We start from the raw sequence: 27,449 nt of genomic DNA on the forward strand, positions 1-27,449 counted from the left end.
TGGTATTTTCTCAGGGGTTATTTTTTAAAACATATTTTAATTCCTTATTGAAAAAAATTTGCTTCCTTGTAGATAAATGTTATCAATTGCTTACTGTGGCAATTGCTGAGAAATAAATTATGCCAATACTTAGTGTTAGAAGCAGGGATATAGTTGAACTAAATAGCTCTCAGTTGAAGTAAACTAAACTATCTATCAAATTGACCTAATTGGCATTTACACAACACTTCATCCAACAAGGCAGAATACTTATTCTTATCAAACTCACATGGAACATTCACCAAGGGAAATTACATCCTGGACCATAAAATACACCTTAACAATGTAAAAGAGTGGAAATAGCACAAAGTATGCTCTCAGACCAAATTAGAATTAAACCAGAAATGAGTAACAGAAGGATAGCTGGCCAATCTCAATGTTCTGGGGGATTATACCCACTCTAGGTAACATGTGGGTCAAATTAAACATGAAAATACAACTTATCATAATTTGTAGGACAATAAAAACAGTGCTTTTGGAGAAATTTATAGCATTAAATTCTTGTATTAGTCAAGAAAAAAGACCTAAAATTAATAATCTAATCTTCTACCTTAGGAGACTAGAGAAAACATACAATGTATACCTAAAGCAAGTAGAATTTTTTAAATGATAAAAACTAGAGCAGAAATTACTAAAACTGAAAACAGTAAATCAACAGTGAAAATCAATGAAACTATAAGCTGGTTCTTTGGAGAGATAATAAAATGGATAAACTTCTAGTGACAGTAAACAAAAGAAGAGGGTTGGCACAAATTGTTAATATTAAAAATGGAAGAGGGTTAATTACTACTGATCCTATAGATTTTAAAAGGATAATAAAGGAATGTTATGAACTATATGCCTGAAACTTTGATAATTTACTTGAAATGGACCAAATCCTTGAAAGACACAATCTACCAAAACTCATATAAGGAAAAATAGACAAGATGAGTAGGCCTGTATCTATGAAACAAATTTAATTAATAATTAATAATCTTCCGAGAAAGAAAGCACCAGGCCTACATGGGTTTACTGGTGAATTCTACCAAATATTTAAGGAAGAAATTATACCAATAAGTTGCTAATTTTTCTAGAACACAGAAGCAAAGGGAATGTTTCCTAACTCATTCTGTGAGTCCAGCATTATCCTAACATCAAAAACAGACAAAAGAATTACTGGAAAGGAAAACTATACACCTATATTTCTTGTGAAAATAGATGTAAAAATTATCAACAAATACTAGTAATTGAATCAAAGTATTTATAAAAAGAACTACATACCACGGTCAAGTGGAATTTATTCCATGTATAAAAAGCTGGTTCGACATTTGAAAATCAATTGATGCAATCCATTATCTCAAAAGACAAAGAAGAAAATGTATATGATCATTTCAATAAATACCAAAAAATCATTTGATAAAATCCAATATCGATTCATGATAAAAACTCTCAGTAAACTCTTCATGGAGGAAAATTTCCTGAACTTGATACAAGAACATCTACAAAAAGCTACAGCTAACCTCATACTTAATGGTGAGAAACTGGATGCTTCTTTCATAAGATTGAGAGCAAAGCAAGGATGTTCACTCTCATTACTCCTATTCAGCATCATACTGAAGTCCCACTAACTCAACAGGACAAGAAAAATAAATAAAAGGTATACAGATCAGGAAAGGTGAAATAATATCTTTGTTCACATATGACAAGATTGTCTATGCAGACAATCTGAAAGAATTGACAAAAAACAAAACCAAACAAAACCACAGAGAACCTATGGGCTTATTAAGTGAAAATAACAAGATTACAGAATATAAGATTAGTAAACAAAAGTCAATTGTGCTTTTATATGCCAGCAATAAGCAGTTTGAATTTAAAATGAAAAACACAATACCATTTATGTTAGCACCAAAAATATGAAAGCTTACGTATAAATCTAATAAAATACGTGCAAAATCAGTATGAAGAAAACTACAATACTTAATCAAAGAAATCAAAGAATATCCAAATAAATGGATAGCTGTTCTATGTTCACAGAAAGGAAGTCTCACTATTATTAAGATGTCAATTCTACTCCAATTTATAAATTCAATGCAATCCCAATAAAAAGCTCACCAAGTTATTTTATAGATATAGACAAACTCTAAAATTTATGTGGAAAGGTGAAAGACACAGAATAGCCAACACAATACTGAAGAACACAAATGAAAGACTGATACTATCTGATTTCAAGACTTATTATAAAGCTACAGCTAAATCAAGACAGCATGATATTTGCAAAAGAATCAACAAATAGATCAGTGGAACAGAATAGAGGCCCAGAAACAAATGCACACAAAAAGTCAACTGATCTTTGACAAAGGAGCAAAGACAGTTCAATGGAGAAAAAACAGCCTCTTCAAGAAATACTGCTAGAGTCATGGGATATCCACATTAAAAAAATAATAATCATCTAACTACAAACCTTACACCTTTCAGAAAAACTAACTCAATATGGATCATAGACTTGAATGAAATATGCATGCTATAAAACTACTAGAAGAAAACATGGGAGAGAAGCTAGGGTACTTAGGATTTCTCAATGACTTTTTAGGTATAACACCAAAAGCACAACCCAAGAAAGAAAAAAAAAATGAAAAGTTTGATTTTATGAAAATTTCAAATTTCTCTGCAAAAGACACTGTTAAGAGACAGAAAAGACAAGGCACAGAATGAGAAAAAAATGTTTGCAAAACACATACTTGATAAAGAATTTGTATCCAAACTATACCAGACCTGGATGCCTAGGTGGGGCTCAGTTGGTTGAGCATGGGACTCTTGATTTTGGTTTAGGTCAGGATCCCAAGGTCATGGAATCAAGCCCTGTGTTAGGCTCTGTGCTGAGTGTGGAGCCTGCTTAAGATTCCCTCTCTCTCTCCCTCTCTCTCTCTCTCTCTCTCTCTCCCCCCCCCCGCCCCTTCCTCCCTTCACTCTCTCTCTAAAAAAATGTATACACACACACACACACACACACACACACACACACAGACCTCTTAAAACTCAACAGTAAGGAAACAGCCCACTTAAAAATAGGCAAACTATCTGAACAGACAGCTAACCAGAGAAGATATATAAATAATGAACAAGCATATGAAAAGAAACATTATATGGCATTAGGGAATTGCAAATTAAAATGAGAAAGCACTACATACTTATTAGGATGACTAAAATCCAAACAACTGATGATACAAAATGCTAGTGCTGTTTGTAGGAGTGCAAAATGGTACAGCCATTTTGGAAGATATTTTGGCAGTTTCTTAAAAAATTGAAAATACTCTTGGGACACGTGGGTGCCTCAGTTGCTTAAATGTCCAACTCTTTATTTCGACTCAGATCATGATCCCAGCATCATGGGATCAAATCCCGTGTCAGGCTCTGTGCTGACAGTGTGGAGCCTGCTTCGGATTCTTCCTTTCTCTCTCTTTCTCTCTCTGTTTCCCCCTCCCCTGCTTGCACACACACACTCTCTCAAAATAAGGACATAAAGATTAAAAACAAAGAGAAAATACTCTTATCATGCAAGATAGCAATTGTGCTCCTAGATATATATCCAATTGAGTTTATGGCTTATGTTCACACAAACTTGCACAAGAATGTTATAACAACTTTACTCATAATTGTCAAAAATTGGTAGTAAGATGTTCCTCAAATGCTGAATGGATAAAAAAAAAAAACTTTGGTACTTCCATATCATGGAATACTATTTAACAATAAAACATAATGGGCTATCAAGCCATGAAAAGTCATGGGGGAATCTTACATGAACTTTGCTAAGTAAAAGAAGTCAGTCTGAAAAGGCTACAGAAGTATGATAACTATATGATGTTCTGGAAAAGGGAAACTATGGAGACAGTAAAAATATCAGTGGTTGCTAGGGATTTGGCAAGATAGACTAGGTAAAGTACAAGGCATTTTTAGGACAGTGAAGCTTTTCTGTATGAATCATTGATAGGGGACATTATTCATTTGTCAAAACCCATAGAACTATACAACACAAGTATGGACTTTAATGGTAATGTATTGATATTGGATCATCAAATTTAACAAATGGACCACACTTAAGATGTTAATAATGGGGAAAAGTTGGGGATGGAGGTGGAAACTATCCTTTTTTCTATGAATCTAAAATTGCTCTAAAAAATAAAGTATATTAATTTTTTAAGTCAATCCAGGGATCCTCCTTTACATGAATCCAATCTGGTATTTTTCTAAATAAAATTTTTCTAAGTTTGCTGCATTTAAGTCTCAACTTCTGTGCAAGATTTTCTTTGGTTTTATATTTCCTAGGTCATTTTTGTCAGAATAGAGGGGTGGGGTAGTGAGAATTCAGACATATGTCCTCAATCTGCCATCTGTTATCCAAATGGTATCCCATATGTTGTTGATGTGTAGAATTTTCATTGTTGACATTTATGAATTGACTATAATTGTACTTTGATTTCCTTCTTGACTCAAGTTAATTACAAGGGTGTTTAAATTTCCAAGTGGTATTTAAAAAAAAATAACATGATACTGATTTCAGTTTTTATTGCTTGTTGTTTTAAATATGCAAATTATATAAATTGTATAATTTTGAAATCTATTGAGGGATTTTTTTTCTTGGTAGTTTATTTTATGATCAATTTTTGAAATGTTGCCTAGATATTTTACAATAATGTGTATTATTTTTAAAATGTGTTTAATTATTTCTATGTATTATTGTGTTTTATACTTGGTAAGTCTTTGAACATTTCAGTTATGCATGTTTAGTATTATGTTACTTGTTACATATAAGTTTATTAATATTCTGTCATCATTATGTATTGTATCAATAAAAATAATTCCTTTGTCCCATGTAGTACAGTTTGCTTTGAATTTAATTTGTCAAATAGTAGTATTGTAGTAAATGCCTTCTTTTGATTTTAGTTTTTCCTATGCCTTTGGCCATCACTCTATTTTTAAACTTTGATAATAATTTGGACTGAGAGGCTTATTTTCAACACAGTATACAGTTAGATTTGTGGAAGGGTTTTGTACATAGTCTTTGTTTTAGTCAAGGAGGTTAAGTCATTTATATTTATTGAGACAAATAGTGTTTGGTGTTATTTAAGTCACCTCATTTTAATCTTTCTGTGTTATTTTTTTTATTTACATGTTTTTTTTCCTTCCTGCTTGGTTGTTAATTGTGGTAGGCTGAAAAATGGCACCCCCAAATCCAAATTCTAATCCCTGAAACCTATATATATTACCTTATACGGCAAAAAAGGACTCTGCAGATGTAATTAAGTCCAGGAATTTGAAATGGGGAGATTATTCTGGATTATCTTGATGAGTTCAAGTGTAATTACATATATCCTTTATTAAAGGGAAGGGGGGAGATTTGACAAACAGACATAAGCCATTGTAACCATAGACTCAGAGATGAGATTGGTGTGGCCACGAGTCAAAGAATACTGGCAGCCACCTTCAGCTGAAAGAGGCAAGGAATGGATTCTCCTCTGGGGCTTGTGGAGGGAGGGTGGCCCTGCCAACACCTTAATTTTTGACCCAGTGTAACTGATTATGGACTTCTAGTCTCTAGAAGTGTAAGAAAGTGCATTTATGCTGGTTTAAACCATGAAGCTTGTGGTGATTTGTTACAATAGCCGTAAGAAGCTAATAAATTATTTTCCCCCCTTTTATTTTATGTCATAGCTTATCTTTAATTTTTAAGTGTAATATGTCTCTATCAAAGTAAAAAACAACAGAGATGTCTAAAATGACCAAATGGAAATATATAACATGATTTCTTTCCTTCTACTCTCTCTTCTCACTCAATTCCCCAGATTTTTCCCTGGAATGTTTCCTAACTATATTCATAATGATGTTGTAAACATTTTGTGGGATTTGGGGGGACTCATTGCTTACCATAGCTATTATTATTCAATCCCGTCCCTCTTCTAGAGTTCTTAATTTTTAAACAATGCTCAGTCAGCAGAAATATTTCCTCAAGGAAGATTTTTCAGGAGATTATGTGATGTTATACTTTCTTTTTTTTATACACTTAAGAAAACTATTCTGTGCCTTGGCACAGAAATGATATTTACAAAATTCTTGGATCATAATTTTTCTTTCAAAACTCTGAACATGTTTTTATGCTGTTTTCTGGCATTTATTTTTGTAAAAAAGAGGCATGACAATTTGAGATGCATTTCTTTTATGTAACCTTTAATTTTTTTTTTACCCTGCCTACATGTTTGAAGACCCTTGAAATTAACTACTCTTTTTGACTGTCTGAAAGTACATCTCTTTGTGTTAACATCGCCTACTCCTCCAGCCACTCCTTATTGTGACCTTTTTCGTCTTGCTTCAAATTCTGAACTTGTGTTGGCAAGTTCCTCACGGTCACAGTCACTCAACACAGTCAAAGATGGCTGAGATTTTTACGACCTTCTCACCAAGACGTTCCATCCCATAGAGTTCTGCCCTTGGGAGCTTTCTTTCTCATATTCCTTGAATGCCATCTCCTATGCTGTGAGTGGCCATCCTTAATAGTTCTGAATTCATAGGTCACACGTACAAATCCCACTTTTCTCTAAGAAGACTGTTGTCTAAATTTTTTGGTTAAATTTGGCCAAAATTCTTCTCCCTGTCCATATTGCATCTTTTTAGCAAGAGGAGAATTTCTTCTTATATCCCTCAAGAAAGCCTTCAATCTTTAATCAGAACTCCCACCCTGTGGCACCTTCCACAACATTAGTGCCAGGACGCATTTGCGGTGGTGTTATACAAATAAAAATAATAGAGAACAATAACATAGTTGATTGTTATTTTTCTGAATGAGAGAAAGAACAATAAGGTATAAATTCAGACAAAAGTTATTACCAAAGTCACGGTATTTCTATTTTGTTTTTAGGAGAGATTCAGACACTCACCCTTAGACTCTGGTCTTTGAGTTATTCTTCCCTGCTCTGGAATTGATCCAAAGGTTACAAAGCAGAGATATGACTAGACTCTTGGTATAAATAAGACTCAAAGTTACCTGAAAACTTTCCACCTTGATCATTCTTTCAGAAATATTTCATTTAATTACATTTTGATTATGCTTTTAACATGAGAGATGTTAACCTCTTATATCCCAATTTCCTTCTCTGCAAACTATGCAAATAACACTGTACTCAGGATAATTAAAGGGCATGAGTAAGGTTAATAAAAGAGAGGGTGGGAAGGAGGAAGGGGGGGACCCAAGGACTGGCCTTAATGAACAGTTATACCAGAGAAGTGGAGGAGGAAGTGAGCTCTGAGACTGTCAACGCAGATGATGATAAATGATTCTAAACAGCACATGGGCTCCCAGAAACCAGATCCCTTCCATTGTCTCTCAACAACTCACACTGATAAAAGGCAAATGAACGTTTGTTTCTAATTATTCTGGAATGTCAATTGTGGCAGGGAAAATTAGTTTAGCTTTAAAAGTCAATTACAAACAAATGTACCATGCAAATGTCAAGAGAGACTGATCCTGAGATGTGGAGTCTCCAAGAAGCCAAATGAATGAGTGAGGAAGGGTGATCTGGAAGCATTCTCCCCAGCTACGACTAACAATGACAAGTGCAGCACCAAGAACAGCAATCTGCTTGTAGACACAGGGAGTGAATCATTTCTCTCCCTCACCCAAACTTCATCCCTCCCTAGGTTTGGTGCACAGGTTTCTCAATAGCACAGAACATTCTTCTTCCCATTGTGTGGATTCCCTCACTTCTATGAAGTCATGCACCCCCTCTCGTTTCTGTCTTCAGGTTGTGCTGCTCTATGCCTCTACCTATGTCCTGGTGTCCCTCAGCATAGACAGATACCATGCCATCGTCTACCCCATGAAGTTTCTGCAAGGAGGTGAGCTGGCTCAACCAAGCACTATTCTGTAAGAAATCATCCTTGGGTGAGAGTGGGATTGTTCTCACTAATATCTTCTATGGTTCTTTTCCTCCCACTTTCTCCTTCTCTGCTTTCTTTCTATTTAATGGGTCTGATTGTCCATAAAGATGTAGAAAGAGAGGCAGAATGCCTGGGGAAATGCTGATGGTTCCCACGGATGGTCAAGAGCTACTAGGGAAGGTAGTTTGCTGGGCCCACTTTGTGACCATTTCCCTTGACCCTAATGCCTCTGGCCTCTTCCTTTAGAGCAGTGTTGACACATTCACCTCTCCCAAGAAATAAATATTCCCACTTCAACTTGCTCATTTTCCAGAAACAAGCACCTTGCCCTCTGTACTCCCAAACCATAGAAATAATTGGAAAGATTTTTTTAATTCATAACAATACTGGAAACAAAGAAAATTCTCCTTGATCCAGTGATAGTAAGGAATCCTTAGGAGGACGCAGATGGGTCAGAGGGAAGACTGAATCCACACGGTTGCCAGTACCCACAGGCTACAGTAATGTGGGTGAAGTGTTAAGATTGTGTAAAGGCCCAGGGCAGGAAGGACTCAAGGAAACTAACGGGTGATTTCTGGAGCACAAAAAGGAGGGATGATCACTGCATGTTTCCTTTCCCTTTGGCCTCCCCTGCCCTAGAGAGGCAACAGGGATGGAAGTCTCTTCCTCCTAATCGTGGGGGTGTTGGATTTGGAGAGACAGAGTTGGGGGTCTTAGGAATCAATGAGTCCTTGGAGGGGTGATGGGTACCTAGTCATGAGACTAATTATCCATTACTCTGCCCATGGGCAGAGCTTACTTTCCTCCATGACCCCTGAAAGCAAGTAATAACCCAATGTTCAGTGACCCATACCACGCTTTCCCAAGCAGCCCATGAAAACTTATGAAATGAAGAACCTAATGTGAAGAACCTAATGTGATTGCACCTACAAAGATGAGGTGCAATCAAATATAGAAAATGGGACAAAAGTCAAAACGTGGCAAATAGATAATACTTTAAAATACCATTCTGTGTAGTTTACAACTAAGAAAGCAAAATGAACAGAACAAGCAGAACGTTAGAATAAGTAGAATTAATGTCATCAGAATCTATTGAATATATCAGATAATATTGGCACATGTGCTCTTTGACATAGGAATTCTACTTTTTTGGTATCTTCTCTTGACAAACACCCACATGCATGCAAGTATGCACACATATCGTTTATGGTAATGTTGCTTAGAATAGCAGGGATTCCCTCGTTGGAGGAATGGCTGGCTAGCCTATGTAGAAGTTTCAGTAGCTTAGATTTATTGATTGCATACTATATTCCATTCACGATTCTAAGCTCTTTATGAATGTTAGGTACTTTAATTCTTACAACATCTCTGGGAGATAGATGCTATTATTATCTGAATCTTATAGTCTGGACAATTGCAATTCAGATAGTTAAAGTAATTTGCCCAAGATCACACAGCTGGTAGGTGTAGGGGCAAGGTTTGAACCCAAGACAGCATGGGTGTCTTTGACTACCATATATCCTGCCTCTGAATGAGGCATTGGTATAGCAATGGATAGTAAAAAAAAAAAAAGAAAAAGAAAAGAAAAAGAAAGAAAGAAAAGAAAAGAAAAGAAAAGAAAAGAAAAGAAAAGAAAAGAAAAGAAAGTAATAAGCAATTGCTTCCAAGGACACACACACCAAATAGTCCTCACTCTGGGGATGGGATTTGGACTAGTCATAGTGACCACAGGGACTTACATACAAGAAGGTATATTGATGTGTTGTGTGCAGTTAAAACCAATTTAAAAATATAATTTACACCTGTTTTAGGCTTTTTCTAGGGTTGTTTTTGTTTGTGTGTGTGTGTGTGTGTGTGTGTGTGTGTGTGTGTGTGAAGGTACGTGACCACTACTGAGCTTTCTAGGCACTACCATTGCCTCAGTGATTATGATAAAGAAGGAAGCAGGGAGTGAGATGAAGGAAAATGGGGAAACATTTTATGCTCTATACGAAAGTGTGATATACTTATTCATTCATCTATTTATTTACGCCCAGTAGGCCCCAGGAAGGTTTGAGTGGGGACATACAAAAAACACATACACCAGGGTATTTCAAAGTGCAGAAATATGAGTGAAGGGAAATCATATAAGAAAACATGTGAGAGGTGTCTCAGGATGCTTGGCAGAAGGTGGAGGCTTAGGGAATCCGTAGCCAGAAGGAAAACATGGTCAGTTACCCATGTCACCATACTCATTAGATTAAAAAAAAAAAAAAATCAAATGTTTAGCTCATGGAAGATATGACGAGTTCTAGGAAACACTGCAATATTATGAACAGTGTCCTAAATTACAGAAAAGGCAGGAATGAATATCACAGTGTTCTGTTAAAGATGTAAAGCAATTTATTTCCTCACTACAAAATTAATAGAGGTTCAGTGTTGGGCACTTAGAAAATAATCATCTCCAATGGCATCGGGGAAAGATGAAAGTTGGAAATCAACATTAACCGTTTTCCCTTCCTCGCTGCCAATTCCTCTGAAGTCATGGAAGAGCCATAGAAATCGAGGACACTTGGGGTGCCTGGGTGGCTCAGTCTGTTAAGTGTCTGACCTTGGCCCCAGTCAAAATAGAGGAGACCTAGAGCTGGGTGGGAGCCAAGGAAAGAAGCCATCCAAATCCCAGAAACTTCAAGGAATTCCCAGCACACATGGGTGCCACACCCCCAGGAAGGCTGTATGGCTGTGCAGGAGTTTGGGGGAGAGGTACAGGTGAGAACAGGGAACCCGATGCTAGAGTCTCTTGATGTCACAGCTCATTGGAATTTAAGGGCAGCCCTGAGGGGCAGAGCTAAGGGTTTACGTGACTGAACAAAGAGAAGACAACAGAAAGCAATTCCCCACCAGGCAGCACACCTTTGTGGAGAACAGGAGCAGGTGGAAGCCACACAGAGTCACATGTGGCTTTGCAGACACAAGGCAATGACAACTAAAGCAAAGGAAGGAGAGGGGAAGGGGAGGCCACATTTTACTGATTTTTTTTTAATGCTTTTTACTAAAGTGGTAGTTTCCTTAGCCAGCCACTCCAGAGAAGTTGACATTTCAAGGCCCTTTAGGATAAATAAATATAAGAACAATTAGGAAAACATCTGTTAATAATGAAGAGAAATATGTCATGCCAGATATTAAAACATAATATAAAAGTTTGATAATTTTAAAAAACATGATACTGAAACCAGAATAATGTATGGAAAGCATATGGAATAATGTCAATTAGAAAAGAATGAATTACTCAGTATATGGTGTTATTATAGTTGTCTAGCCACTTAAAAAATATTAGACTGCTATCTGCCACAGCTAATTATAAAGTAAATGCCAGTTGGATTGAAAAAAGTAAAAATTTTAAACTTGAAAGGGGATGAGTATGAGTAAAACTTTTTTTTTAGTTTTGGTGAGAGAAAGATCTTCCTAGGAATAACACCCAAGGCAGAAACAATAAGGGAAATAAATGTTGTTTTCACTACATCAGAACTTTAAAACTATTTATACAAATAATAAATATTGTACACATACTTAAGAAGCAAAATGACAAGTGAGAAAATATTTGTATACAACAGACAAAGGGGTAATATCATTTTTGTAAAGAACTGTGGCAAGGATAGAATAACATACCAATAGAAAAAGTGGGCGAAGAACATGAACAAATTTATTAAGAAACAAAGAAAAATGAGCAGACCATATATAGAAATACTCTTTTGGACCACTAACTAAACAATTGCAAGAATTAAACATTTGGATATGAAATCTTACCAATGAGGTAACAAGAGTTAGAGGGGGAATCTTCTCCGGGTTGGGAGGGTATAACAAGATAGTCGTGTCTGTAGACTTCTGGCGGGAGCCATAAGTTGTAGACACTTCTGGGAGAAATTTAATAATATTTGCCAAAATCTGTTTCTAAGAGTTTATCCTAAGGCAATAGCAGTACAAAGAGATACATATAAATTATTTGTAATAAAAATAATCAGAAGCAATTTAAATAATAAGAGGCTATGGATAAAATTGCAGTTTAGTGTAACCATTGGGGGGGGGGGGGGAAATGTATCAGTGCTTTTCAAATTACATTTCACACTCTGGGCCCGGAGGGCTCATTTTGTAGACCTGCTCCCAGACAGGCCTGGAAGCTTCTGGCTGTCACCTAGCCTCAACCTGAGCTACCCAGGCATCCTGCACTGGGCCCAGGATAAAATTAACATTTGATGAAAGGCTTTCACTGCCTGAAAAACTCTGAATGCCGCTTGTGTAGATGTAGACATGAAAAGATGTCATAAAATTTTTTGACAAAAGATTTTCTTGACATGACAAGATGGTCATAAAATTTTTTCCAGGGAAAAAAATTAGGTTGAAAATCAGCATGTATATTATGTTCTCATTTTTATATGTGTAATCTATTGTATTATATATGAATGCACTATCAAAATTTAGTCTGGCTATTTCTGGGTGGTGCCACCAAGGACTTCTTTTTCTTCTCTTTGCTTCCATTTCTCTGCTAGTATGTCTGTAATTATCATGTGTAACTTCCATTGCTAAAAACAAAGAAGGTAGAGGCTTCTACCTTTTATGATGCATAAAAGGTAGAGGCTAAGACAGAAGTACAGAATTGGACAAGAGCACTTTGAACAAGAAGCTGCCTTCCTATGGGTAGGAGACACAGGCAACTTTGAAGATAACAGAGGATGGCCTACCTAATACCCAGACTGCATTTCATCTGTTCTGTCCCTGAGTGTTAAGCCCCAAACGGTCACTCTTTATAGCAGATGGGCTCCGCTGATCAGAAGGTCAACAGTCTTACCACTGCTGTGTGTTTGCTGGTGACACATCTGACTGGGGACTTCCCGGTACAGCCCAGCACCTGTATGAGAAAAGTAATTCCAAGCATGTGCCCCGGGTGGACTCTGGGGACACATTTTTAGTACCTTGGTGGAATTAATTCTAAAGCATGGTTTCCTATTCTTTGAATCTGATTACTTCCTTGCCCATTCCTTTCACAAGTGAATACATTGTTAGCCCGTCAAGGGAATCTGAGTGGGGCCCAGGAGTTGCAGATCACTCTTAAAAGTCCAGGCTCTAGGACCTACAGAAGATAAAATTTGAATTTTAACCAGTGAAAGAACAAGAGCATGCAGGAACAGTTACTAATGCTGTCGAGGTCTGCAGAAACCCAGCAGGGATCACATCCCTCTGATCAAGAGGAAAAGCCTTCCAGCCATCTCACTTGCTCTCTCAATCCCATCCTGCTCTGTGCTTATTTCCTCACCAAATTCCCACTGCTTTTTCTACCCAGAGCAACTTTCCTCTATTCCTCCAGGAACCAACTCCCTTACATTGTCAACCACATCACAGTAGGTTCCCTCCACCCTCTGCCTCCTGAGATCCCTGGTCCTCCTAACATCTCTGAAAAGGATGCTTCTCAGCCTTCCTTCTGAGAACATCAAGGCGTGGGGGTGGTGTTGACATTTTCCTACCTCCCTGGATCACTTCTAGCTCCCTTCTCCTCCATTACTGCATGTGCACTGGTCTGTTCCTTTGATGCTCATGTTACCATGATTGCCTTCTACAATGTTCCCTCTGTCTGACCACACAGCCATGCTCCTCGCCCAGTGAAGATGTCAGACACTATTCTCAGTCTCTTTCTCACCTTTCATACTGTCCTCATCTTGGGTGATTTTGATGTCTACATGAACAAACCATCCAACTTCTCTTTCCTTTGAGCAGAAAAGCAAGCCAAGGTCCTCATCATGATTGCCTGGACCCTCTCTTTCCTCTTCTCCATTCCCACCCTGATCATATTTGGAAAAAGGAAACTCTCTAATGGTGAAGTGCAGTGCTGGGCACTGTGGCCTGACGACTCCTACTGGACCCCATACATGACCATCGTGGCCTTCCTGGTGTATTTCATCCCTCTGACAATCATCAGGTAAGGGGCCAGCAGTCCAGACCCATGGATTTCCTGGTTCGCCAATTCCTGCTCTCCTTCCCTACAGGTCTTTCATTGTTCCTGGTGTCCTTGAGGGAAGTGGCCAGACCACAAAATTTCATCTAAACTTACTGTTTATCAAGCCCAACTTCTCCAAAGTAGAGTGAAAGAAGGGAACTGATATTTTCTGAGTATGTACTATGGGGCAGGCATTGTGCTAAGTGGTTAACAATTGTCCCATTAACCACATTACAACTCTATGAAAGAACTACTGTTGTCTGCATTTTATGTGTGGCAAAACTCAGGCTCAGAGAGGTCAAGTAATTTACCCAACATGGCACAGGATTTAAACATGGGTTTTTCTGATTTCATGCCTGTTCTTTCTCCTATAGCATGTAGTCTTTCAAATGTAAGACATAGTGCCAGTTTCAGAGACCTTATAATTGGAAAGATAGGCAAACTTGAAACAACACTGAGCAAAAAAGGAAAAAAAGGCAATATACACAAAAACTATGCTAGAAAGTGTGGGCAGTGAGGTCAGTTAATGGCAGGGAACACTTGCTGGAAGCCACCATTGAAGGAGAGAGGAAAGCAGGCTCCCTGGTGACTGGGGGTTAGAGTAAGTGTGGTGACAGGGAAAGGGAAGGCAGGCGGTGTCAGTAGGGGAGGGGAGAAGTTGGCAAAAAGCTCTTTCTGGTGGGGTGAGGCTCGATTATAAAGGGCCTTAACCACCAAACCATAGGTGGTTTGTCCTGCAGCCAATGGTGGCCACTGATGGTCTTTCAGCAGAGAAGACCACAGCCACCTGGAAAGGCAGGGTCTCACTAGTCATATGGCAGGATCGCCTCTGACAACGTGGCTCTGTGTGGGTGGATGAGATGGGATTGAGGGAGACGCTGGCATGTTGAGTGTGTATGTGGCCAGGCTGATCCTGTTTTGAGTGTCCTCAAGCTTGCCATGGAGCGTCCCATAATTTCTCCTGGTTGAAGGAAGATCAGCCTTTGGTTTCGGATCATATAAATAATGATGCAATAAAAATCTTTGTATTTAAATTTATTCATGAGTCCCTGATTATTCCTTCAGATCCCATTCTAGTGGAATTCTTAGATCAAAGATGATGCTCATTTCAAGACTTTAGATGCATATTCATAAGCTGCCCTATAGAAAAGATGTATTCCTGCCAACAGCAAAAAAGAGCTCTGATTCTTCTTCCCCTGACCCAATGGAAGATGACATCACTTCTTTATTAAATCTTTGTCAAACATAGAGGTTGTGAAAAAGTGTCTTACCGGGGCACCTGGGTGGCTCAGTCAGTTAAGTGTCTACCTTCGGCTCAGGCCATGATCTCACAGCTCATGAGTTCGAGCCCTGCGTCGGGCTCTCTGCTGACAGCTCAGAGCCTGGAGCCTGCTTCCGATTCTGTGTCTCCCCCTCTCTCTACCCCTCCCCTGCTCATGCTCTGTGTCTCTCTTCCTCTCAATAATAAATAAATGTTAAATTAAAAAAAAAAGAAAAAGTATCTCACCATTTTAATATGCATTTCTTTGATTATTAATTAAGTGTATTAAGTATTTTTCAAGTGTTTTCTGACATTATGGGAATCACATATTCTTGCTCTTTGCTCATCTTCAGTCTCATAAAATCCCAAAGCTGGAAAAATGTCATCCATCACATAGTCCAGCCCCTGAATTTTTCATAAAAGCAGGCTTAAAAGAAGCAAAATGACTCACCCAGCATCAGAGGTGGAGCTGGGCAGGATGGTGATCCCATAGCCAGCCCAGCAGCCTTGCTGAGGTTGGAGATTGCCCAGTCATCTCTGCTGAACTGACAAATTGACGTCTACGTTATTTCAACGTACTGCCTCCTTTCTACCAAGTTGAACTTGGGAGGAATCCTGAAGGAAAGATGAAGGGTATTTAGACAACCAATCAAAGGTAAGTCATAGCATTGTTGGAAAGGGGCACATGGCAGAGGAGGGCGACTAGTTGCAGGGGTGAGCATTTGGGAGGAAGCAGCTTCCGCCGTCTGTCACACAACTGACACATCAATTTCAGTGGCAGTGCATGTCCTTGTTCTCTCCTGATTGATTTCCCATCAGTTCGTGAAATCAGTCAAAACCCCTGCTCAGCAGGGTGAATACAGTATGTGAACCACATGGCTCCCACTGCACTGTCTGGCCAGATCTGTCACGCGGCTCTTTCACTGTCCCTAATCTTCCCCCATCAATTCAAGCTGCTTCTTCCCATCAGGACCTCTCAAACTTACCTACAGCCCAACTTGTGTGTTCTTGTAGTGTCCTTGGAAAAAGCTAAGTATAATTTGATGATGAAGGGATGATTTCAAAAGCGAGTTTCACTCGGCCCTCATCCTTCTCCTTGCTCCCTAGCTGTGGTAGAACGATGGAGATTCAGAGTGACCTCCCTCCAACCTTGAGCTTCTCTGAAGGGTTTCCTATCTGCTCAATTAGGAGCTTCACTCTTTCATGGTCAGGCTCCTCCTGTTGAAGAAAGAACTTCTCTCAGGGGGATGTGGCTCCACCCCATCAGCTTCTCCTCCCTTCTTTTTTGTTTTGTTTTGTTTTTTAATTTGAGAGAGAGAGAGAGAGAGAGAGAGAGGTAGAGGAGCAGAGAGTGGGGAGGGAGAGAGAATCCTGAGCAGGCCCCACACTGAGCATAGAGCCAGACTGGGGGCTTGATCCCATGACCCAGGGACCATGACCTGAGTGGAAATCAAGAGTCCAGTGCTCAACTGACTGAGCCACCCAGGAGCCTCTTCTCCTCCCTTGACACAAGACCAGGCCTAAATGGAATCTCGTGAGGAATTCATTTATTTATTGTTTTCCAGCTAGCTCCTCGGATAACTTGTAACAATTTCATATCTCTCAGAGCTAAAGTTTACCGTTGTTGTTTTTAGTTTTCCTTCTTAACCACGCTGTGGATCCTTGCGTTTGATTCTTTTGCTTATAGTTCTTTTAGGTAAAGTTAAACTTTCAATTCCAAGCTTAAGTAGACAAAAGAAACAACTCAAATAAGATGCTCGTTCACTTTATGAACCATGCCTCATGCTTCATTGTTCTTCAGGCATGATACACACGTACATATATATACATATACATACATACATACATACATATATCCTTACCAAATTGAGAGGCAAAAAATACATATGTCATTGTTTTAACTTGTGTTTTTTTCATTACGGATGAGATTTTAAAAATTTAATATGTACATTATCATTTTTTATTTTTCAAGTAAATTACATATTTTATCCTTTTACCCATTTTTTTCTCAATTTTATTTTGTTTTCTCTCTTCTTTATTTTCAAAGATATTCTTTAAGTAATGAGCTTTTCATGTTTTCAATCATTGAGGATATTTCCCTAGTTTGTCATTTGCCTTTTCATTTTGAATATAGTTTTATTTTGCTTTTGGTTGATATGACTGACATAATTATGAAAGGGGGAGACAGCATGAATTAAAAAAATCAGAAATGAGAAAGTCTTGGGTGCCTGGGTGGTTCAGTCAGTTAAGCGTCCGACTTCAGCTCAGGTCATGACCTCGCGGTGAGTTCGAGCCCCGCGTCCAGCTCTGTGCTGACCGCTCAGAGCCTGGAGCCTGCTTCAGATTCTGTGTCTCCCTCTGTCTCTGCCCCTCCCCTGCTCACACTCTGTCTCTCTCTGTCTCAAAAATAAATAAAAACATTAAAAATAAATAAATAAAAAATAAAGAAATGAAAAAGTCAAATGAATAAATTTAAAAAGTTAAAAGAATCATAGGAAAGCATATGCAAAACTTTGTATAAATGCAGGAGAAAATATGAATGAAATGTATATGGCTTCTCTCTAATACACCCACGTCTCACACTGTCGTGTATGCACATTTACTCATGCTTTTCTTTACATTGTTGCCTTCCATTTCTTTCTTAGGAAATTGCCTCTTCCACATACTATTTCTACTTTGATTTAACTTTAAAACATTTTTTTTTAATTTTTTTTTTTAACATTTATTTATTTTTGAGACAGAGACAGAGCATGAACAGGGGAGGGTCAGAGAGAGGGAGACACAGAATCTGAAACAGGCTCCAGGCTCTGAGCTGTCAGCACAGAGCTCGACGCGGGGCTCGAACTCATGGACCGCGAGATCATGACCTGAGCCGAAGTCAGCCGCTTAACCGGCTGAGCCACCCAGGCGCCCCAAAACATTTTTTTAATGTTTTATTTATTTTTGAGACAGAGAGAGACACAGCATTAGTGGGGGAGGAGGAGTGAGGAGGGAGACACAGAATCGAAAGCAGGCTCCAGGCTCTGAGCTGTCAGCACAGAGCCCGATACGGGGCTTGAACTCATGACCCATGAGACCATGACCTGAGCCAAAGTCAGATGCTTAACTGACTGAGCCACCCAGACACCCCGATTTAACTTTTTAATGATTTATTATTTTAGTTATTTGAAAATAATTTCTGTGCTGGGAGTACATTAAAAATGTCACTTTAAAAAAACATATTTGGGGCGCCTGGGTGGGTCAGTCAGTTAAGCGTCCGACTTCGGCTCAGGTCACCATCTCGCGGTCCAGTGAGTTCTAGCCCCGCGTCGGGCTCTGGGCTGTTGGCTCAGAGCCTGGAGCCTGCTTCCGATTCTGTGTCTCCCTCTCTCTCTGCCCCTCCCCCGTCCATGCTCTGTCTCTCTCTGTCTCAAAAATAATAAAATAAACATTAAAAAAAAATTAAAAAAAAAAACATATTTGATTTGATTTGACAAGTGCCCCAATAGCATTTAGTTTTGATGTTACATATGAATTAGAGATCTAACTTGAATTTGTTTTTTTTAATGTTGGTCATTTGTCCCCACACCTTTCACTGAATAATCTATCTTTTCTCCATGGTATGAAACAGCAATTCTATCATATGCATGTTTATATTATAAATACTCTCATTGTTTCTGGGCTTGTTAGTCTCTTCAGTTTGTTTTTATCTTCTTTTTTCTTTATCTTGAGAGATATTCTTTATACAATAACCTTTTTCTTTTTTTACGAGTTGCAAATATGTCCCTAGTTTGTCATTTGCTTCTTCATTTTAAATATGGTTTTATTTTCAGTTCATCGTAATTGCCATAATTAGGAAAGGAGAGAACATAGAAATAAGTAGGTTAGGTGCTTTTTTTGCCACTAATTCCACATTGTTTTAATTATTATAGCGTTATATACATTTAATATCTGTTAGGACAAGATGGCTTGTCTTTCTCAAAGGTCCCCTGGCTATTTCAAGGGAGTTACTGATGTTCTTCCCTTCACGCACTTCTCCAGCCAGAACAAACAGGGACGTCCCTCACTCCTCTCATGCCTGTGCCTTTGTGCACATCATTCCTTGTGCCTAAGCACTCCTCCACACTCACCCTGCCTTGCTTCTGGAAACTCACTTCACATTCTTCATTTGTCCTTCCACACACCAACTCCACACAGAGCTGCTGCTGCCAGTCATGGGCCAAATAGTGCCTCAGCTGTTCACCCATAGCCTCCAACCTCAGCTCGTCCCTGTCGCCATAAAGGCTTCATGGTAGTGTAATCACCTGCTTGTGCGGCTGTATCACTTGAGTATAGAACTTTGTCTCTTAATTTCTGGATTCCAAATCCAGCACACCATAAAGGCCCAATGGACAAACTGCCCCAATCACAGGACAGAGATGCTGTGTCACTCTCTCTCTCTCTTACACACACACACACACACACACACACACACACACACACACACCTATCATGGAAATTTCTGGCTACTTAGTACCTAGATCAGTTTCTGGCATATGGCAGATCCTTCATTAATATTTGTGAAAGGAAAGAAGGAAGGGAGAAAGGAAAGGGAGAGAGGATGAAAGGCAGAGACGGGGGGGAAGAAGAGAAGAAGGAGTTATATTGCCTGTGGCAAACTTTCAGGAGAGCTGTGTATGAATAAAGATTTAGCTGCTCTGCCATTAATTAAATCAAGCCTCCCAGGACTTGAAATCACAGTGACTGACAATAAAGGCAATACAATGTTTTTCTGGGTCAACACAACTCCTGTTATTTTAAAATTTACTTGACATAACTGTCTAACTGTTGCTGGGAAGGTTATTAGCCCCGGTGTAATTGCTTTAGTTTAGCTATGGTTATTTTCTTGTGACTTAATTGATTTCTCATTCTTCTATCATTTTTATCTCTGTGACATAAAGATAGAGGCATAAAAGATCCATGGCCAACGACTGCAAAGTAATAAGTGGAAAAAAGCACATTTGTCATAGAGCACTGATTCGTGTTACATGAAAAAAAATCCATTTATTTCGCTTGGGGAATGGAGTTCAGACTGTGGGAAAGCCCTATGCTAAGGTTGGTACAGCCCAGTAGAGTTCATGGCTATGGTGGGTAAAAGGACCCAGGGGCTGGCCAGCACTGTCCCTGGGCATGAGGTCCAAGGTCAAGGAGAATGACCCATGATATTAGTAAAGGAAGTGATATACTATATGGTGTTACCTGAGGGGTGGCAAGAGTTATACCTTTTGAAAAGGCATTCTCACGAATTTGCTAGGTTAGGGTAGATGTTTGTGATGGGCTTTCCAATATCCATTCCACAATAAGCTGCTCATGGTCGCCTCTCCCCTCAGTATGTGAATAGTTTGGGAATGGCCAGGTGAGCAATTGTAGCCAATGAGATGTGAGGGAGTGTTTCTGACAAGCTTTTGGGAAAGATTTCCCCATTCTTAGGGAACAAGCCCAGGAGAGGACAGCTTCTCACCTTCTGGACATTGCTGTCTCTGCATTGACACCTAGAACTGCTGTAGTCTGACTCAGGGAGACACCTACACTGAAAAGAAAAGAGACAGGGATGGAAGGAATGCAGATTTGACCCTCTGAAGTTACAATTGCGGAAGATAAGAAATATTCTAATTTCTTAGAACAATTTGAGTTGGGAGTTTTCTGTAACTTGCTACAAAAAGCATCCTAACTGATACCCAACTGTCCATACTTGCTGGTTCCAGACATCAGTGAATTCATCTGAACTACCAAAGTCACCAGAGTGAACTCTTCTGAGAAATCTCAGTTAATTCTGTAGTGCCGAGTGAGTTAATAAAGGCATTCCTTTGACTTTCTCTGTCCAGGAGCCCATTAAACATGGTGTCAATGGATTGTGTATATCAGGACTCTCACATTTTTCTTAGTTTCTTAAGTATCATGCTCTTTCTACATTCTCCCCCCAAAGTTACTTCTGCCTTCATGTCTCCCAGAGCCCAATGACACAGTCCCTGACTCCTTGCCTCTTCCCACACATTAGTTATTTCCAGAAATACATGTAGAGCACCCAACTTCTGCCAGACCCTGGACCAGGCAAAGGGGATACAGAAATGACAAGACATACATCCTGTTTGAATTTAAGAATCTTCTTGTATAACAGAGAAGGCAGCCAATTAAGGAAGGTGTTGTAGCAGTGTGATGAGTGCTATGGTAGGGCAAATAGAGAGCCCCCTTAGGGGATCCACAGCAGAGAGGCTAAGCTGGTCTAGGAATCAAAGAAGTAAATAACTAGAACCATATATAGTATGTGTGACCCAATACAGCCCCCAGAGGAGGCTGTGCACCCTCCTTAACAAGTTTGTTAACAAGTTGGTTAACAGTCCTTGAAGTCAGAGGACCCAGGCTACAGTCCCGTTTTCTAGTTGTGTGAACTCAGACAAGTCACTGAATCTCTCAAAACTGAAGTCTGACCCCCAGAACAAGTCAGGGCCCTTATTATATACTCTTGTGTCACCCTACATTTTATCTCCATATGATTTTGCTCCTTTATAATCATTTATTACTGTGTCCTCATTTTATTATCGTCTATCTCCACAAATACAATATGAGCTCCATGAGGGGTAGGACTCTGTTTTTTTTCTGCTGTGGTATCCACAGTGGCTCAACAGGTGCCTGATACAAAAAAGTGCTCAAATGCATATAGTGGAATGAATTAATTAATGAAGGAGAGAGACACTTTCAACTAAGGAGTATTCTTAAAGCCCCTGCCGGGAGAGGAGAAAAAAAGGCCTATCCAGTGAAGCACCAACTCCCCCTGCCTGTCTTCCCTATGCCTGACCTCCAGCGAGACCTTTAGAGCACAATTCAACACCATCCTCAGACCCCAAAGGTGAGGCAGAGATTCAGCCTTAGGCCCCGTCTGACTCTGAAGGCGTATGGCTCCAAGATTGCAGTGGACATCCATCAAGTCCCCAGCCTTGTGCTGAGTCCTACAGGGGTCAGGCACCTGTAATCTGAATGGGGTGCTCTCATGGTGTCTCAAAGGAAGAGTAAAGGTTTTGTTCTGTTTCCTCAACACTTCTTACGCATAATCCAGACTCAGAACTAAGGAACCGGGTTCAGGCATCCTCCTAAGAGTCCTACAAGGTTTTCTCTGGCTTAGGCTTTCACTCTCCCCTCACCATGAGCTGCCTCTATAAAGGAAATGAAATAAAATGGGTCTGTGTCCAGATAGTCTTCCATAAAATCAGGAACTCCACCTGCCAGTTACCGATAAGGGATACTTTCTTCAATCTAGGTGATCTTTCAGTTTTCAGGTTTCTAAGAAGCCTGAAGGAAAGCTGCACTTGTCAAGAGAATGGAAATAGATTGAAGACATGGAAGAAGTTGGACTAAAAGAATGGAGATGCTATTCTTTAGCTCTCTTTCTACAAATGGGCTATTTATAGGTCTGCTGATCTTTAGGACATGACCACCATAGACAAGAATCAGTGTAACCAGTGTTATACTATCATGGAAGGAATCCTATCCCCAAGGAAGAGGGAGCTAATTATCACTGGGGAACAAGCACAGCTCAGAAAGGTTTCATAGCAAAGTGAAATACAGAGAATAGGCTTAAAAATGCATTTCAATGAGAGAGCAAAGCGGATGCTGACAGATGGAAGACACTGGAACTCAGATTCACCCAAAGTCAACTACATGTGAAGCATGGAGTCAGGGTTAGTTTTGTTGGCCTGCCCTATTGGCTGCTCCCATCACTGATATGGAGAAATGTCATTGAGAGACAGTGGGGTGGAAGGAAGCAGGATGATGATGATAAGGTAAGGAAGGCAGAGGCAGATTGTGGGAGGCTTTGGATGCCCTGCATAAGAGACTGGATACCATCTTGTAGGAATGTGGAGACACTGGAGTGTTTTAAGCCAGAGAATGACTCTGTGTCCCAGAGCTCCACCTTGATGGTGGCATGGACATTCAAGATGGTAGCTGAGTAGAGGCATTGGAAGATCACCATAATCAGGCAAGAGGTCACAAGGGGTGATCATTTGGGCAGCACACATACTGAAATTAGAATCATACAGAGAAGATTAGTATGGCCCTTGCATGAGTATAACATGAACATTCATGAAGGCTTCTATACTTTTAATGAGTATAGAGATTCACTTAGGGAAGATGATAAATTCTGGAGATGGATGATGGTGATGGTTATACAATGATGTGAATGTACTTCATGCCACCACACTGTGCACTTAAAAAGGGCTAAACTGGTAAATTCTGCTATGTTTATTTTACCACAATAAAAAAAGTTGTCAGGGTACCTGAGTGGCTCAGTTGGTTAAGCATCCAACTCTTGATTTCAGCTAAAGTCATGATCCCAGGGTCATGGGATCAAGCCCTGAGTCGGACTCTATGCTGACAGTGCGTAAGTGCAGAACCTGCTTGGGATTCACAGTTTCTCTTTCTCTCTCTCTCTCTCTCTCTCTCTCTCTGTCCCTCCCCTGTGTGTGAGTTTCTTCACTCTCTCTCTCTCTCTCTGTCCCTCCCCTGTGTGTGAGTTTGTTCAGTCTCTCTCTCTCAAAATAAATAAACATTTTTTTAAAATTGTCGAAGTATAAAAAAAGAGGTTGGAAGGATCTGGATTGATGCTGAGGAGCAGCAAAGGAGAGGAAGGAACAAATCATGGAGACATTTTGAATGGAAAGTCCACAGAACTTGCTGATGAAAGAAATGAGGAGGGAGAAGGAGACAAATATAATTCAGAGATTTCTCTGATGCATGACTGCTCTGCTCTGCTCTGAGAAGTGGCCTGATTTGGGTAATAAAGGGACACCCTACTTATTAGGAGCTGTTTTCCACTTGCCTGATTGGTCCTATGTAGATTAGGTGGTGATGACTTAGTCTTAAACCGCTAACACATAAGACCTTCCTTAATTTTCCTTTATGTATATGGCAGGTGGTCAATGAATATTTGAATTATTAATTGACATAGCACTGAGGTTGCAAGTGTAATACATAATTAATGTTTCACAGTGGTTGTAACCTTTCCTTATATTTCATTTCCTGGGGAAAAAGTCTCCTTGCTATAACAAATGTCCAACTTAGGGTAAAGAATAGACTCACAAGTAATTTTTTTCTCATTTCTTCTTTAAAGTAGACTTACAAATTCCAGAAAAATCCCTGGACAGGTAGATGAGAAGGAGAGGGGTTGCTCGAAAAAGGTCCCAAGCTCACCTGGAGCATTCAGAGGAGTTCAGTGAGCAAGAATAGGAAAAGCAATAAGAAGCAGAAGGTTTTAACACAGTCATTAATTAAGTTATATTGTAAAGATCACTAAAAGCAATTAGTGCTTTGTCAGCTACTGCAGACCAGAGCTCTGATTTTGTTTTAACCAGTGATTCTCAGGAGGGAAATTTGTGCAGTTCTAAAATAAAGAAATGCTTGACACCTGGGTGGCTCAGTTGCTTAAGCATCTGACTTCGGCTCAGGTTCAGCTCTCACAGTTCATGAGTTCGAGCCCCGTATCAGGGTCTGTTCTGACAGCTCAGAGCCTGGAGCCTGTTTCAGATTCTGTGTCTCCCTCTCTCTCTGCCCCTCCCCCACTTGCACTCCGTCTCTCTCTCTCTCTCTCTCTCTCTCTCTCTCTCTCTCAAAAATAAATAAACATTTAAAAAGATTTAAAAATAAAATAAAACAAAATAAAGCAATGCTTTGTCCCAAAGTTTTTGTTGAGTTTCTTAATATATTAGAAACAACAAATAACCGATTACAGTATAAATTTTTATATTCATTAACGGAGACGAAAGATACAAAATTTGCTGATGCTTTTGAGTCACTTACACTTTGCTTTCCTGTTAGGTATTGATTATATCATGCGAAAGTAGATGTGATATTATGTGAAAAATGGAAAAGAAAGAGGGAAAGAAAAATGGCATTTATTGATTGAGTCTCTGCTAATTTCCAAGCACTGTGCTTGGCATTTTCAATGTTGTCACATTTGATCCCAAAAATCTCATAAGAAGTTTGCATTATTAACTGCATTTTAGTGTCAACAGAGTGTGTTAGTTGGTGTGGGCTGCTGTAACAACAGACAGACAGACTAGGTGGCTTGTAAACAACTGAACTTTACTTCTCACAGTGCTGGAGGCTGGAAGTCCAAGATCAGGGTGCCAGCACTGTCAGATTCTGGTGACAACCTTCTTCCACGTGGCAGACGTCTTGTTGTGTCCTCACATGGCAGAAGGGGCTAGGGAGCTCTGTGGGGTCTCTTTGATAAGACCACTAATCTCATCCATGAAGTCTCCACCCTCATGACCTAATCACTTCCCAAAGGCTCTACCTCCTAATACTATCACTGTGGTCATTAAAATTTCAACATATAAATTTGGGGGTGGAGATACATTCAGCCTCTATCACTCAGTGTATTGCTTATCTATTGCTGGGTAACAAATTATCATGAACTCAATGACTGAAAACAACATATATGTATTAGCTCCAGTGTCTATGGGTCAGGAGGCTGGACATGGCTTAAATGGATATGTCATCAAGGTGTCTGCCAGGGCCGGGATATCATCAGAGGCTCAACTGGGGAAGGATCTTCTTTCAAGCTCTCATGGGTTCTCGGCAGAATTAATTTTCTGGAGGTGTAGGACTCATGGCAGCAACAGAGAGAGACACTAGCAAGACAGGCACTACACTTATATGCAATCACAGACATTATCACCTTCGGCCCACTGCACGGATTAGAAGTAAGTCACAGTTCTCACCGCACTCAAGGGGAGGGGATCTCACAAAGGCATGAACACCAGAGACAGGAATCATGGGGCCACATTAAAGAGTGTCTAAGGTCAAGGTCATACAACTAGCAAATAGCAGTGCTGGTTACAAAGATAAATCTTTCTGACTCCAAACCCTGTGTTTGGATTCTAAGGTCAGCTATTCTTCAGCTATATCTCTAACCACCTGAGTTACCTTGAGAAACCATTTCACTTCACCAAGTCCTAGCATCCTCAGTTAAAAAAGAGGTAGCTGTCATCTTCTGGGATTCTATAATCAGCAAGGACAGGGACCAGGCATGGTGTAGAGACCCCTCCCTCCATACCTCACACTCCGGGACCTGTGAGTCCTCCTGTCTCTGTGTCTTCACTGTAGGAACCCACCAGCCATGTTAATATTACCTCTGCTCCTTTCCACAGTGTCATCTATGCCATTGTGATCAGAACCATTTGGATTAAGAGCAAAGCCCACGAGACTGTGATCTCCAACTGCTCCGGTAAGTCTCTAATCCGAATTACCCAACTCTTGGGTAATTTTGCTTCTGCAGTGTTTTTTGTTTGTTTGTTTGTTTTGTTTTTTTGTTTTGTTTTGTGGCAAATATGAGCTTGCGCTTTGCCTGAATACAATAAGCCTGCACTATTCTATCAGGATTCAGCCAGCAGAGCAGATCCCCCAAAGGCTCTCCCAGTAGGTACTGTCTCTTCCAGGTGGCCTCCCTGAAAACTCAAAGAAGGAAGGAAGGGGGGACTTTGGGGGCCATGATCCAAAGCCGCCCCCCCCCCAGTTTCTTAAGCCTGGCAAAAAGGAACACCCTGGAGGACACTGGGGTGAAAAGACAGCTGTCCAAGGAGCACACATTTGGTGAAACATGAGGATAGACATTTCTATCTGACTTAAATTTACAGATGGAGAAAACTGCTGTCTATCCACAGAACAATCCTGGACCCTAAGCTAGGCAAAGAATGGCCAATTTCACCTCAGCATGAGCCTGAGACCACCTGCTACATCCCTTCCCCAGATCCTGCTGCAGTAAACCTTGATGCAGAACACCTCCCCCATGGCAGGCACCGGGACCTGAAGGCCTAGCCTGCCTCCCAAGCAAATATTACTGGACCTGATGGAGACCAACCTGGAGAGAACTCAGCGAACCAAGTTCACTTTGCCAGAAAGAGAGGGGCAAGGGCTCCTGGTTTTCCATTTATTATAATGCAACTAGTTCTCTCCTCAGGCTCCCCACCTCCTCCCGTTCCTTGTACACACACGCATCCCTTCACACACCCAGTCTGTCACACACACACTTACGCACTCATATGCACTCACATCTACATACTCACCCACATACGCTCACTCAAGGACAGCAAGCTAGAACGCAGCTACGTGGACTATGAAGAGTTGGTTTCTGTTCTAGATGTGCCACTAAGAGTTGTGCCACCTTGCAATAACCTCTCTGGCCTTCAAGAGGTTAAGATAAGGGGACAGACTAAATGGCTCTAAGTCTACCTCTTTTCAGACTTTGAGCCATTACCT

General features: G+C 40.0%; 1 protein-coding gene and 1 non-coding gene across 3 annotated transcripts in view; both read left to right on the top strand.

The window, feature by feature from the left end:
- Positions 1 to 27,449, top strand: part of NPSR1 (neuropeptide S receptor 1) — a 160,213-nt gene that overhangs the window by 106,122 nt on the left and 26,642 nt on the right. The window contains exons 4-6 of one of the 2 annotated variants that reach the window (XM_042921855.1): positions 7,812 to 7,905; positions 13,696 to 13,897; positions 26,342 to 26,418. In XM_042921855.1, the coding sequence (XP_042777789.1) occupies positions 7,812 to 7,905; positions 13,696 to 13,897; positions 26,342 to 26,418 (373 nt within the window). The remainder of the gene's footprint in view (positions 1 to 7,811; positions 7,906 to 13,695; positions 13,898 to 26,341; positions 26,419 to 27,449) is intronic. The other variant, XM_042921865.1, reaches the window with a different exon arrangement.
- On the top strand, positions 23,187 to 23,293 carry LOC122214647. Its single transcript, XR_006200027.1, has one exon. It is a non-coding gene; the product is annotated as a U6 spliceosomal RNA (small nuclear RNA).

Source organism: Panthera leo, chromosome A2, assembly GCF_018350215.1.
Source record: "Panthera leo isolate Ple1 chromosome A2, P.leo_Ple1_pat1.1, whole genome shotgun sequence".
NCBI lineage: Eukaryota > Metazoa > Chordata > Mammalia > Carnivora > Felidae > Panthera > Panthera leo.